Source organism: Pagrus pagrus (assembly GCF_965226575.1).
Source record: "Pagrus pagrus genome assembly, chromosome: 11".
NCBI classification, from domain to species: Eukaryota; Metazoa; Chordata; class Actinopteri; order Spariformes; family Sparidae; genus Pagrus; species Pagrus pagrus.
Genome location: NC_140195.1, coordinates 28,542,752 through 28,558,301, shown reverse-complemented (window position 1 = coordinate 28,558,301; position 15,550 = coordinate 28,542,752). Strand labels below are relative to the sequence as shown.

At 39.5% G+C, this 15,550-nt stretch overlaps 2 protein-coding genes across 5 annotated transcripts in view; one reads left to right on the top strand and one right to left on the bottom strand.

Moving 5' to 3' along the window:
• The first annotated feature begins 220 nt into the window (after nt 1-220).
• On the top strand, nt 221-8,233 carry cox4i2 (cytochrome c oxidase subunit 4I2). The gene is made up of 5 exons (XM_084366261.1): nt 221-381; nt 3,675-3,774; nt 5,068-5,232; nt 7,245-7,376; nt 7,830-8,233. The coding sequence occupies exons 2-5, from the start codon at nt 3,675-3,677 to the stop codon at nt 7,961-7,963; spliced, it is 531 nt and encodes a 176-aa protein (XP_084222387.1). The 5' UTR covers nt 221-381; the 3' UTR covers nt 7,964-8,233.
• Nucleotides 8,234-10,643: 2,410 nt separating this feature from the next.
• Nucleotides 10,644-15,550, bottom strand: part of bcl2l1 (BCL2 like 1) — a 35,618-nt gene continuing 30,711 nt past the window's right edge. For 3 of the 4 annotated variants that reach the window (XM_084365712.1, XM_084365714.1, XM_084365713.1), the window contains exon 3: nt 10,644-15,287. In XM_084365712.1, coding sequence (XP_084221838.1) covers nt 15,144-15,287 — 144 coding nt within the window. In that variant the 3' untranslated portion in view covers nt 10,644-15,143. The remainder of the gene's footprint in view (nt 15,288-15,550) is intronic. The other variant, XR_014623483.1, reaches the window with a different exon arrangement.

The following is a 15,550-nucleotide window of genomic DNA, read 5'->3' as shown; positions in this document are numbered from 1 at the left end:
ACTCTCTGCTGTGCCTGGAGAGCAGAGGGAGAACTATGTATGGGAGGAAAAAAAGAGAGAAATATTTCTGTGTGGTCATTGTGATCTGCAGTTAAGCTCTTTCTCTTTCTGACTTTCTCTCTCTTTATCACACGCTTTGATCGATTGTTTACTTGGGCTGGTTTGGTCTCCCTCCTTTCAGAGCTCCCTCCCTCTGCGTCTCTCTCTCTCTCTCTCTCTCCTTCTCATCCCGCCTCTCTCACCCGCCCACCAGTTGGTTCCTGCTTAGTGTTATGTGGCGATAAGAGCGCAGACGAAACTAAAGGAAGAAGGCCCTAAACAGCCCTTTTCTCTCAAGATTTGCATCTTCTAGTCCTGCAGTTTTTCTCTCTTACAACAACCGTGAGTATCTGTCTCTGCCAAATCAAATGAACAGACTATAATTGTGTTTGGCAAGCAGCAGAGAGGGGATGACAGAGGGACAGACTCACCCCTCCTCTAACCCTACACGGTTAGGGAGAGTGGCGGACGTGCAAAAAAGACTGTAAACTATGTCACAGATCGAGCTGAGAGATTTTCTAGAGCTGCAGCTGTATTTGTATAGGAAACTGAAAATGCTCTGGAGACAGACTGAAAGTAAGTCAGACCTAATGGTGCTATATTTATACCAGAATAAAACCATGATCTAATGCTTGAAATATAAACGATTGCTGAGTGCAATCACATGCAATTTTGATCCTGCAGAGAGAAAAACACTTGGCTTTTCTTCAAGATGCTTAAAAAAGTATAACAGCAAGGCTGACTGAGCCTCCTTGTTGAAGGCAGTCATTGTTCCTTCTAGTACCTTCTCTAACGTAACAAAAACAGAATTCAGAGCAGTAACTGTATGGCTTTAAGTGATTTAAGTGATTCATTACTTTGTCTTTAAAAATGTGTTAGAAAAAAAGGTGAAATGTTTCTGTTTACTCCTGTCCCTCTCAGAAGGTCAGCTCGGACTTTTGAATTGACTATCCGCCAATTTCTCTGCCATTTTAATTTGCTGCGTGTGTGTGTGTGTGTGTGGGAGCGTGTGAGAGTGAGACAGAGTGTGTACGTGGGATAAGCCACAGAACGACAGGTGAAAAGACAAACACAAAAGCAACATTAGAGATACTGTTAAACATTATTCCTCTTTCCATAGAAACTTAAATCACAGACTGTGAACATGAAGAACTCTCTACAAACTGAAAATGTACTTTTGTATGACAAAATATGACGTTTTGCATATCACTGACCAAGGACACAATTTTACTTTAATATCTCAATGTGCTAAAAGGAGCAGTTCACCCCAAAATGAAAATTCAGTCATATGGAAAGTCAGGTGATGTTTTGTAGTCCAGGAAAACAGATGTTATTTCAGCCTCAGTGCACGGTCAAGGTCATGCACCCGCTTTTAACTTAGCAGCTACAGTGGCTCTGGCTTCAAAAATGGTGAACATAACATCATTTCATAATAATTTGGGATCTCAGGGCTTTCAAAGTCTTGAATTACATCAGACAAGCTGTATGGGGCCATTTTATGTTTTTTTATGTTGTAAAACAAGTCTCTATCTATTTCAGTTGTTTATGAGAACTCTGCAAAACTGTGTGACTCCAGAAATGTTTTCTGGACTACGAAAATTAATTTAAATTTTTTATTTTTGTGAACTTATCCTTTATTTATACAGTATATTGCCAATATCAATAGACAGATGACTGGTAAATAAGTGTGACGTAAAGCCTTTTCATTTGAGCATGCTGCATTGACTTGTGTATAACATTTTTTTGGAAGAACTGAAAGATCATGTCTGAACTGTAAACAATCACAATCTTGAATTGTCTTTCAGTGGCTGCTGTTTGCAGGTACCACTGCCGTGTATCTAACAGTAAAATCTAATGAGGTGTCCAGACTGGCAAAGAAGGGATTTGGCTTTCATCCAGACCGCCATTATAAAGCACTTAATTAGATTTTCTGGTTCACAACAAGTTCACAACACAGATACACACAGACACAGACACAGACACACAGACAAACACACACAGACACACACACACACTGATAAGTATATCCACTGTTTGTTTTTAAAATAAAATAAATGGCCAATTTAATATTCAAACTGCGGCAACATGAAACATAATGGGCAACAGATATTAAGAGAAGAGTCATCACGTGTAAATGGAGAGTGTGAGTGTTTGTGTGTGTGAAATAATCAAAAATAACCTTACTGCCATCTCTCTTGCCTTAAGTGTTGGTCGAACGTACTGCTACCTTTAAAGTGCTCCTCTGTGCGTCATAAATACAACTTGTGGTGTATTCCAGTGCTTTTGTTCTGTTTACAATTGTTTTACTGCGTAACTACATAATACCATATGTGGTCCTTAAATTTACTGTCTAAAGTTTGTGTTTGTTCATGTAAACAGAAATAATTAGTCGAAGAAATAGTGAAAGAGAAGTGAATATACTTAAATGAACTATAGGCACAAAACTAAAGCCATGAATAAACGTGAAATCAGCACTCCTACATTCAGTTGGAATGATCATCACGATTGAGCCCTTAAAGGGTAACTCCACCAACTTTACTCTTTACTTTACTTAGGTCTTGGGAAGTGCTACTACTGCATATGTAAAAAACCTTTTGTGTCTCCAGATGAAACCGTATTAAATCTGCACTCCTATAACACTGATGAACTCATTATGGACTGTTTTTAAAAAATGATCAAAATCAATACCAGAGTAATCATTTAATTATTCCATGTGTTCTTCTTCCTTTTCAAAACCTGGTGCCTTCATTACCCTAAATGCAACTTAGCCACTGAGTGACATCGCTGGAGGCAATGGATCAGATCACATGCAGCTTCCTCTACAGACACAAAAAGCTTTATAATACTGTTTTAACATATGCAGTACTGCTCTCCAAGACATCTAAACACACTTCACTGTGTAAACTTGGGGGAGTTACCCTTTAAACACAGGCCCCCTACCGTTTCACATGAGAGATTGTACAAGCTTTGGGAAATTCTCAACACCTAATTCAGTCAAACTCATTTAAAAGTAGGCCACCTCTCTTTTATTACTCCTAAATAGGCGACTGAAGCACTTGACTGTATGCAGCCTTAGTTATTTTCTTCCATCCATCTTAGATAATCAAAGTAAGTCCACTGTATGTAGGGTAGTTATTTTTCAGGAGCATTACCTATCTTGTTTATTAAAGCAACATTATGTAACTTTTTTACCTTAACATAACAGCTTTAAAATCATGTTGATGGTACAGTGTCTTGTTACAGGGTGAATGGTGTCTCTGTCTCTATCACTTGTTTCTGCACTATGTAACTTCAGTGAGAGGGTAGGATCACAGTGTTACATACATGTTTACTTCTAGATACGTTTTCAGGACATAACATTGTTGTGACGTGATGAGTATGTTTGTAGTTACCACCTACATTACGTCTGACTCATTTTTACAGACCTGGGATTTGTATTTAAAACAGTGGTGTTGCACTCAGAAACTGTGGGGGGGCGCTAAATCTCACAAAATGCCAACTTCTACATAATGGTGCTTTAAACTAAGATGATAACTGCTGGTAATTAGCTGATCATGAGCTTATATCCAATTTTTCAAAGGAATGCCTGTGCTGTTGATATATGTAATAAACTGTCACTGCTCACCTGTTTACAGATGCTCCGCCTGACTGCAGGGCGCGTGGGAAGCCTCCTGGCCCGGCGCGCGGCCGTGCCCTTGACCACCAGCAGCGCGGGGATGGCAAGCCACGGTCACGGTACACCGACACCATTGTGTTTTTTCATATCTGCTGCTGAACTTACCAACTCTGAAGTAAAACAATAGCACATATGGTCGTGTAGGATGGACAGTTTTCTGGATAAACTGTGAGAGAATAAGGGACGGTGGTTTAAATGTCTCCATGAGGTCAAACTTGGCTAGCTAATTGCTGGCAAAGGTGTTCCACCAAATTCAGTGTCCAAATTAGGAATTTTAGCAATATTGCTACTGCTTACATTTTTCATTGTATTTCAAGTTTTTTTTTTTGTTATTGCTGCTGTTATAAAAAAAAGAATACCCAATGGATACAGAGAGCATCATAAATGAACTGTAGTGTGGTCTGTGACTGTAAAGCACTAGACCTACACTACTGAACATCTAGTCGACCGTTATAGTTCCAAGCTAATGGTTGTTTGCACACAATAACTTCTGTCCGTCGTGTAGAAGTTTACGTATAATTTAAATAGCATTATTATTGGTGGTATTTCCAAAGTGTATACATCTCATCTGTCTAAAATGCATCTTTGATGCTTTAATATCTCAGTTATAACAACACTTTGACTGACGTTAGTTTGGAGACCTAATTTCCTGCTGGGCCACAGACTGAAGAAAATGACAGCTCGAGTTTACCCAAAACTAGCAGTTAGTCTGAGTCGGTTAAATATCAAGGACGCTAGCAAAGCAACTCATTAAATGAGATAACAAAACGTCAGAGGTCAGACACCCGTGTTTAACTATGGACTATATCTTTAAACCTTACAGTTATGGCTGAAAACAACAGCAGAAATAAACAAGTTTGCCCATTTCACATGTCCCTGGAAATGGCTGCTGTTAGCGCGAGCTCACGGTGATTAGCACTCGCTTGTTTAGTCCTCGAGCTTCTTCTTCCAGTCCTTCTACCGGGTATCAGAATTTGGTGTAACACCTGTGGCGTTACATATTTAACAAAAAGCTTACCTGGAGCTTGTAAATGTGGACGTTAATTTGCTGAAATTGGGACAAACCTGGAGAGCACGGCAAAGTGCGACAACAGAAGTTTGAGCTAATAAAGTAATTCTCCCTGTTTTAAGTGAATGAACCTTTCTCCACTATTCAGAAGGCCCATGTAGCAGAACAGGCCTCAGTCCAGCAGATGGCGCTGTTGTACCATCATGACCAGACAGCCATAGAAACAGTTGTGTTTAATCAAGTGTGGGACACATGAGAGACAATAAGTGACCATATTCTACAGCAGGGTGGTGTTTTTTAAATCTTTAATGTACACTGACCCTTCCTGTCTCTGTCCATGCAGAGGTGGCAGGAACGGTGGACATGTCTAAGCCACTGTACAGTGACCGTAAGGACACACCTCTGCCTGACAGAGCCTACAAAGATGTCCTGGACGCTGCTGACAAGGGCCTGAAACAGAAGGAGAAAGGACCCTGGAGCCAGCTGAGCAAAGAGGAGAAGGTTGCCTGTAGGTTCTTGTTCTCACACAGGCTGAGACAACACACAGTACAGACAAAAACACACACAACAAGTTTTAAAACACTTCTCAAATTAGTATAAATCCAAGACCAGGATCCATTGAAAAGCACAGGGAAACCAGTGGTATAAATACAGTAAAATAACTCTGAGGCAGGCCTACTTGTATTTCAATATTTAAATTTTATGCTGCGTTTTACCTCCACTCCATTTCAGAGTAGTGGAGTACTTACTGTACTTTTACATATACATTTACTGTATCTGAAAGTCATAGTTACTGTTACTTTACAGATTAAGATTTTAAAATCCTACAATGAGCATATGAAATAAGAAGAATAGCAAAGACTATCAACTAGCTCAAACACTACATGTAACTGCATCAGTAACAATAGGCCTGATCCAGTATTAATAATATAATTCATTAGGCCATTAAGTCTGCAGAGTGGGTACTAATACTTTTACTACTAAAAGTACATTTTGCTGATAATATTGCTGCACTTTTACTTATTTACTTCTCATTCCAATCGAACGTCAGGTGAAGATTCATTGTCGACAAAACATTTCTGTCCCAAATTTCTGTTCTAAACAGCTGAAGTAGATGGGGACTTGTTTTAATGCGTTATAAGACAACCAAAAATAAAACATAAAATGGCTCCATACAACTCGTCTGGTTTAATCCAAGTCTCCAGAAGCCTAGTGATACCAAATTGATTTGAAAAGATGTTTATTTACGCCCTTCTTAAACACATTACACTCTTTTTACTTTACGCCATCATACAGTGTGCAATCTCAAAAGTAATCTTTATCTTGAGTTTATACCACCTGACTGAGATGACACTATGGTGGTGACTTTAGTTTCCAAACCTGATGGTTAGAGGGTTGGCTGAAGTGTTTGAGACCAAGAGATGAGGCAAGATTTCAAAAGGTCAAAATGCACAACTATTTTATTTCCTTTGTGTGCACTTTACACTGCAGAAAAGAAAGAACAACGTTTTTAACATTAAAGGTGCAAAAAGTGATTCTTGATTGATAGTTGATTGGACGCTTTGGGTTGGTTCCCCCCAGGTGTTGCATTAACAATCCCCCCACACTATCCCACTTGATTGAAAATTATGCAAATTAATCAAACCTAGGACACCATGAAGATATTCTGTTACTGTTTTGTGCATCAATTAAAAAAAATGGTAAAATAACAATAAAATAAAGTAGCACAGCGTGGGTTTGTAGTAATCAACACTTTGGTTACAGCAGAAATACCTAGTCACTCAGTCAAAGCTGCACTTTGGATGTTTTTTCAGCAAGATGTAAGAATTTTAAATCTGAGGACTTTCATGAACTGCACCCACATGTTGTGTGGATGCTTTTACTGAAAACCAAACCACTTCAAATAAACAGTTAGTTTTGACCTCATTCTAAAGTTTAATTTTCAGCTCGCCACTTCCTGCGTGGGTGACACCAATTACTTCTGGACCAACAGAGTGAATCAACTGAATTGTAGCTCCTGAACGCGATTACCTTCTGTTTTACTTTTTAAAAATTAATATTTAAAGGGGCACTATGTATTTTGGAGAAGAAATTCAAACTCAGAATATTAATGAGGTAATAATACACATTTAGAAACATTTATTTTTTCTATAAGTGAATAAACAAGCTGTTCTCAGAGGACAATAAGGTCCCAGAACACTGTTTGAAGCTAGAAAGGTGGCAGGGTCCGCCACATATAAGCAAAGTAAGACAATATAAATTGCGTTGTCCTTTAAGGTCAGTTTATTTATTCAGTCATGAAAACAAAGAGTTTGTTTATTTAGTTTGTTTAGGCAGAAAAAAATCAGTCAATCTTTCTCTTCTGATAAAATGTAATCTCCAAAACTCTATAGTGCAACTTATATCAACCACAGTGACACAACACAGAACAAGAGAAAGGAGGAAAATATCCACTTTCCATTAACAGTACACTTCTCTCATTTGTCTTCCTGACCTCTATCTCTGCCATCCCTCCTGCAGTGTACCGGCTGATGTTCTGTCAGACCTACGCAGAGATGAAGCAGTCATCAGATGAGTGGAAGACTGTCATGGGGGGTATCTTCATCCTTGTAGGCTTGACTGGCCTGATTGTCTTGTGGCAGAGCATCTACGGTAAATCTCTGAAAGGACAAACCCATCTCTTTAAAATTTGACGAGGACAGTGCAAGTGGCCGGCAACAGAAGAGCTTTATTGCCTCCACATCACACACCTGGTGCCACTGTCTCCTACTCGCCTCAGACCTTTTTCACAGCACACAGTTTGACTAATGGCAGAAAAGGCAGAGCTGTAACTAACAACGTTAACAATGGCTCTGTTCCTTTTAAGTATCCCCATTAGCCAGAAACCGAGCAGCCAGCATGCATAATCTTAATGGACTTCAGGCTTTAGTAATGTTATGAGTAACACCAGTGTTCGACAGGTCAAAATGTCTGCTGTCTGAAAGGTTTATGACTAGAATAAAACGTCAATCACACGTTTTTTTGTGTCAGTAGGCATGTTTTTGAATATACTGACTAGAGTTGATTGACGTGCTTTACAATGTCTCTATTCTTCCTTTGCTCCAGTCTACCCTGAACGCCCCAGGACCTTCGACGAAGAGTGGAAGGCCAAGCAGCTAAAGAGGATGTTGGACATGAGGATCAACCCTGTCGAGGGCTTCTCAGCCAAGTGGGACTATGAGAAGGGCCAGTGGAAGTAAAGAGCGTGTGGCTGAGGTGGCACAGAGCCTGGACCCATCACCTCAGAGAAGCCTCCATGAAGCTGCTGTTGAAGTCCATGTCATTTTGAATGTTGCATTGCAGCTGTCAAAACCACTATAAAGATGGAGCATGTCCATTGTGAATATATCTGGGGCCAGTTAACTCTGTGCCACCTGCGGCTCTCTCCACTTCAACCACTGCAGCCTGCTGTCATGGTGACAACCATATCCGTCCTGTTGTAAACACATAATAAAAAAGTCTTGCTTGTATCTTTGTCTAACCATTCATTTTTTGGAGTAAGCGCTCAACTGATTATCTGCCTGCTTCTGTAGTGTCAAGGCAACATTTGTTCAAATGCAAAGCAGCGTACAGAGACATTAAAACGAAGTCATCATTGGTTTAATTCCTTACACTGCTCACTCAAGTGGTGGAAAGTAACTTAAATGAAAAGTTAATCTAAAAAAGGAAAACTCAGTCATTACTTACTAACTGTGATGTCGATGGAAAGTCGGGTGAAGTTTTGTAGACCACAAAGCATTTCTGGAGTTTCACAGCAAAGCAGCATTCACTGAAGTAGATGGGGACTTGTTTTAAAATGTAAAAAAACAACCCAAAAAAAAACCCTGAAATGACAATGTTTTCCTTTAATACATGCACTCAAATACAATTCTGAGGTACTTTACTTGGTTATTTCCTTTTTTGGCTACTACTTCACTTCATTTGAGAGGGAAATTTCACTCTGCCTTATATATTTGGCTACTTTGCTGGGGATTTTTATACAAAAGATTTGCTTCAACATTATGTATTGGTCCATGGTTAAAAAAAATATAGCTTAGTGCTTAAAGTCTACAGTAAGAATATTTCAACTTGGTATTGATGCAAAAATGGTCACATATTTTATAAAATAAGGTATCATAATTCTACGATAGCCATCTGTGTTATTGCTTTCATGTTTTAAAGTAGACATTTTTCACTAGGTTTATTTACATTAAATACAACTTGAAACATTTTCACTGCACTTTTCTTTACTTGAGTTTGAGATAATGATGTTTTAAAACTCAGCTATAGACAGAAATAGCTCTATAAGATTTTGCAGATCTAACATTCCATTCTGCATAATAAATACTTTTATTTGAGATTCATTAAACTTGCAATAGACAACATGTTGTCTGCTTCAACATGTCATTATGAAGTAAATGTAATTGATATAGAATAATGAAATCATCAATGTTTACATTGGCTCCCTATGAACCGCTATCACTTTACAGCTTCGTCTGCCACTGGGCACCTGGGAAAAGGAAGGTTGAGTGGCGATCCAGTTTTTGGGAGGCGTTTTAAAAAGAATGCACAGAAATAGGAAACTGAAACGAGACAAATAGTAAAAAAGAAAATCATGACATGAACTCATGAATTATAAAAGTAAACATCAGAAGAAAAAGCAAATAGTTTTCAAAATAGGAACAAAAGGCTAGTTTTGAATAATCCAGTGGAGGTTATGCATTTAATATTAGATGGTACATCCAATCAAAAAGACTTCTTCACCCTTTCTTTCAAACTGAGTGAACAGAGAGGCAGAGCATATCAACGTATGTGGCTTCAAATGAACTGCCTTATCGAAATAAACGCATTAAATATTCATAGGATTAATGGAATTGTCTTCTGGCATAAAAAGACAATCAATTACGAGCCTCACTGACTACATATCAAACTCCACATGAGCTATTGTAAATATAATGTAATGATTAAAGATTAAGTTGCATTATGATACACAATATTAATAAAATTTGTATTTTCCATATGACATTCTGCCATAAGAATGCTTTTCACAGCACAGTTTGACTTCACAATAGGTCAAGTGTTACTAAGAATATTACCTCAGTTCTTTTATATGTCCCTGTAACTAGAACTGACAGATAGATGGAGAGCAGTTTTTGTTACCGTAACGCTACTTATTACGCCTGTGCTTTTCCTGCTGCGACATGTCAATAAATATGTCAAAAAGGCCTATCCTTGTTTGTCATATCTTGCATTTTTCATACTTAAACATACAAGATTTCAACACATAACAGTGTTATGATGTAATGAGTTTTCTTTGTAGTTAGCACCTACATTACGTCGGACAAATTGTTACAGACCTGAGCAGGTGAACAGTTTTAGGTTCCTGAGAATCAACCCCCACAATGATAAAGAAAGTCATTTACAAAATATTGTTCAAATGATGTTCTGGGTAACATTTGTACCTGTTGTATCCGCTGCTGTATCACAAGACTACAGAGCAGCTTCTTTCCTAAAGCTGTGAGACTCCTGAACTCATCCCCCCAGCTTATTTGACTTGATCATTATTTATTCATCAGTCTGTATAGTTTTCTTTTTAGGTAATTACAAATTTTACAATTGTGTGTTGCATAATGACAATTCTATTAAATCTTACTTACCAAATGGATAAAATTAGAAGTGTTTATCTGAATTGTCTCTGCACAATGGTTAATCTTTCTTTACATGCACAATTCCCATTTCCTCAAATTGAGTTCAGCAGTCATTGTGGGCCATAAAATTAACTTTCTTCTCGCTCATTTCTTGAAATAGTCTACCTTGAATATTTAACAACATGTCTTAATGGGAAACTCTTCATGCATGTTTTAACACACCCACTCACGATCCAAGACACAGACTCAGTACATCTTTCAACATGGGCTTTATTAGGTTCAATGCAATTTATAGTTTTACAATGGCATTCTAAGACACAAACAGACCATTGGACATGGTTGCGATCTTTACCTCTGTATCCTTTCTGACCAACATAAAGCATCAGAGCGCTAACTTTTTCAAAATATCCTCGTACTTTGCATTTTCGTGTGTCGTGGCAGTCCAATAATCCTAAAAAGAAAACACAACGAATGACAATTCACATCAATGTAGAGATGGAAGTTAAGGCCATTTGAAGGGGCACAATTATGCTTTTTACACCAAATATAAATAATGTTTAGAAGCCATCAGTTCAGTTTTTCTTAAATATGTTACTAAGCTAACGTACTATTCTAATCAGTTTAAATAACTAGCATATATATAGGATCGTGCCAATGCTGCTGTCACACTTCCTTCATTTGTGCCTCCTTCAAGAACATTTTGCCACACAGAAATGCACACACACACATACACACACACACACACACACTCACATACGTGTAGGAAGGGAACTTGTTTCAGCTGAGGGCCAGGACAGCAGAGAAAAGCCTGCGAGCAGCTTCTTGTTGGGGCGTACACTAGAAAAATATATTTATACTGTACTGGAATGTATGAGAGCAGACCTTGGCTAGTAAGATGCTCAGGACACAAGCATTTAGAGGATGATGCTCATCAATAGTCAGTGTTTTTATCTGGTGAAATGTTTGTTGCGGGGTCATAATCAGGTCTTTAGAGAGACATCCATGTGTTCAAATGTTTGTAAATGCACATGATTATGTGATGAAGAGGAGCAAAAGTCAACATCCATGAAGAGACATGAGTCCTGCTGTGAAGATGGAGGCGCAGCCGATAGCTGGACACTCACACTGACAATGTAGTGACGGATGTTTAATTTTACACTGCTTTATTCTCTGGGTTCTGTGGTGAATCTAGTTCTTAACCCTTCTTGGATGAGAAAATGGCGCCTGTCTGTCCTGCACCACACCTGTATTGTGCTTTACTGAGCTGCTGTAACACACATGAATAGAAGCCAGGACATGTTCGCTTTCAACAGTATTTAGAATGAGATCAAGATTAAAGCAGTGGGAACAGGGAGGAGTACACCCCACCTTCCCTCCCATCCCAGTAAATTATAGAGCTGCCGGTTGTTGGTGCGTGAAACACCAGGCGACAAACACTCCAGCTTTAAATTAAAGATGGAAAGATGTTGAGAAACAAAGACGAGGTCTTCCTCCACCCGTCTCTCATGGACTACATCTGACTGGCAGGTGTGTACATTACAAACGTGCGTTCGTTCCGAGTTGTGTTTGCGTGATGCAGCAGGTGGGCCAGCTGTGACTGACACACGTGACTGGGTGCAGTGACAGCCAGGGGACCACAGAGGAAGAGGTGGAGCTGGATGGAGAGGGAGAGAGGAGGAGAGACGGATGGAGATTTGACAGATTCGAGGTGTCTGGGGAGGATGGAGGAAAAGAAGTGAAGGGGGGGTGTGAGGACTGTGAAAGCAATGCATGGATAACTTGGAGTGAGCGTGTGTGAGATGGGATATGAAGGTTTGGGTGTCTGGTTTTACGGTCCTACAGCCGCCGACAGCTGCTGATTCGCTTTAGATGGTGAAGAGACACATCATGACACATTTCTAAACTAACTCAAATGACATCTGCCAGCTGCTTTATCGGTTTGCTACATAAATCTTCAAAAGGCTATGATGTTCACTCTGGTGTAACATGAAGCTTTACTGTGTTGTTGATAAATGGAAGATTTGACTAAAGGTTCAGAAGTAAGGAATGATTTCTGAATTAGCACACAAAATGTGGAATAATGTAATCTTCTTCAGCACAGCAGGAGATAATTGGGATTTTATTGCAAAATTATGATGGAAATGACAACACCTTATTTTAACCACCCCGGTTGATTAGCAAACAATTATGACTGCACATAAAAAGTGAATTTAATTGTCAAATCATTAAATCTCTCATTACTCAATTAAGTAGATGAAATGTCTGTCAACATTTCCCACCACCTAGAGCAAAGTCTTCAAGTGTCTTGTTTTGTCAGAACAATCCAAAACTCAAGGATATGTAATTGAAATGAAGTAATATAATTGAATGCCATGGGAGAAAAGCAGCAAATTCTTGGAATCACTAGATTTTCAAAATTGTTCCCTACATTGAACAATCAATTGACTAATCGTTTGCAGCTCTAAAAACAGTAAATAAAACAGTTTATAACACACTGTAATGTAGTTTTAGACTGACTTAAGGATATCACTAGTATTAATATATTGTTTCAACAATTTGTTATAGCACCAATTATGGATGTTTCATGAAGATATAATTGTTGACAAATACATTAAAGGTGTGTTTTTGTAGAATATAGCAAATGTAGATCCGAAAACACAGCATATCCCCAGAGTCCCCAACACCTGCTGCGCTTTGCTAGTTATCCTCCACTGTAGCTAGCTACTGTTAGCGATTTAGCTCGTGGCTCAGTTAGCCATGGAGCAGGTGGCCCTAGAGTTTGCCTGGACCGAGACCTCAGATCAAGGAGGGGGGAAATCACCGCGGGCAACAGTGCTCAGCTCAACTGGATATGGCAGCCTGAGAGTGAACATGGCTGGACGCTGACCTGGGACAGAGCACAGCCTCTGAGACCGACGGAGGCGATTTACATCAGCTCTCACGAGGACTGACTTTGGGGACAATAAGACATGGCAGGTGGAGACACCATCATCGGTTGATTGTGGAAAGATAAACCAAGACTGTTTTGGTGAGTTTTATTTTGTTTATTGTTGTGTTTTATGGTAATTTAATGAGGCAGTTACGCTCGTCTTTGTTCAGAAAAAGAGAGAAATTTGAATTTTAACAGTGTACGGATGTTTTTTTCTATTTGGTTTGGAAAACAGATGTAAGAGTGTTTACTTTCTTGACATTTTGTGAGTCATTCTCATAATATATCACACTAAAGGCTCAGACAGCTTGTGAAACGTAGCAAACCAAACTTGCCACTGGCATATACTGACCAGCTGAAACTTGCCTCTGGTGTTATGAAAAAGTGATTAGAAGTGTGTGGGCTGGGGCTAGCTGGTTAGCGTGCTAACTTCAGTAGACATCTCTGGAACAAAACACATAGACATCTTTGACATAATGTCAGCACTGTTGTTTCTTCACATTCTGTTGATTCTGTTCATTTCCTAAACTAAAATTCTGGCTTTATCTTACAATTACTCCTTTAATAAACACTTAGAAACATCCTTACACCTGTTCACAGCTATCTCACAGTGTGTTATAAACCATTTTTAAACTGTGTATATACTGCTTATATATACTACATAGGAGAGGTTGAAATAAAGTGTTAGCGAAATGAAACCTTTACATCCAAATACCCAAACTTAAAGCCAGTTTGAGTGTCGCTGTGACCGGTGCTGCTCTGTCTGTTGTATGTGTTGCTACAGTGTTTGCTGCATTCTTCAGCTACTGTGTAGTAAACATGGAGGGTGTGAGCCATGGCGCCCTGCTTGTATGAACTGCAGTTACACTGATTCTGAGAACTTGCCACACACAGTGGTCTGGCACTCAGCAGGCTGACTAAACACAAACAGGATAAAACCAAGGCCAAGTATGACCATGAAGCACAGACGAGCGGGAGCAGTGGGGCTTTAATGGTTCACAAATCCAAAACCAACAAACATAAACAGGCAGAGGACTTATTTTCCCATTAGCTTTTTCAGTTCAAGACTCCCATATTTTATTAACTAAAATCTGTTTACCATTCAAAGAAAAACCAATGAGCATGAAGGACAAAACAATCCGTGTTTGTAGCCATGGATTATGATGTTATACTATATGTGGTGGTGATCAGGATGGCTGGCAGGAACTACTGAAGCTGTTCAGGGGCAGGTGCTACATCCTCCCCTGCTTTCACTCTCCATATGGCACATACAAAGCTATTGTAGAGCTGTCTGTGGGGACGAGCAACCAAAGCTTCAAGACGAGACATGTAGAGCAGCTCAGGCCCCACAACACAGACTTTTTATATCAGACAGGTTCGGGTTAACTGTGAAGAGTGGACTCAGTTTCAGCCTCTTTTGAGGGTGAAAATGGGAAACCAAAATTTGTTAAAACTAGTACATACAAACATGAAGAAAGAAAAATTATACAGGAACCAGTGGAGAAAGGATTTAAAGGAATGATTGGATCAGTGGATGAAAGAATAACATGTCTGTCCCTGTATAACCACAGATTTTTCTTCAGGGTGGAAGAAGGTGAACAAATGAATACGAGTGACTCTTCTCTTTCTTTTTCTCAAAAGTTCAACAACATGTGAGGGTTCTTAGTCCACCGTGAGATGTGTGAGGGGAAAAAAAAAAATAAGAGTAAACATCATCAGCAGTTCTGACGAGACAAACAGGACCTTCATTTTAACTTCCTTGTTGTGGGGAATGAAGGAGGCAGGTCGGGGAAGAGTGTTGGGAAGGTTGTCGTGGATCTCCCTTCACAGGCGTTTCTGGGCGATGAGTGAGCCCACCACGACCCCGGTCACCAGGGTCATCCCCGCCAGCAGCCACTTCTTGAAACTCTCCTGAGACCTCCTGCTCTCTGCCGCCGCGTCCTGCCCGAAGATTTCGGCAAAGCGCTCCTGCCATGAAAAAAAAGGGAGAAAACGGGAAAGGAAGGGGTTAATCAAGCGTATTTGCAGCTGAAAATGTTAGATGTATTCAAATTTGAAAAACCCACAGGCATTCCCTGAAACTCCCCTTTCAAAGAACAAAAAGGTTCAGAGTCAGGTAGATTCCCTTCTGTAAAGGTCTCTAGGCCTCAAACAAGCACACTGCAGCTGAGCCACCCACAGCTGGGTGTCCAAATGACTGGCACAACCCACACGTTCACATGTGGAAATTT

Excerpts from the sequence above, each read along its gene's own strand:
- cox4i2 (XM_084366261.1), top strand. The coding sequence starts at position 3,675 with ATGCTCCGCCTGACTGCAGGGCGCGTGGGAAGCCTCCTGGCCCGGCGC. Across the intron at positions 5,233-7,244 it reads CAAAGAGGAGAAGGTTGCCT|TGTACCGGCTGATGTTCTGT; the intron begins GTAGGTTCTTGT and ends TCCCTCCTGCAG. Across the intron at positions 7,377-7,829 it reads CTTGTGGCAGAGCATCTACG|TCTACCCTGAACGCCCCAGG; the intron begins GTAAATCTCTGA and ends CCTTTGCTCCAG.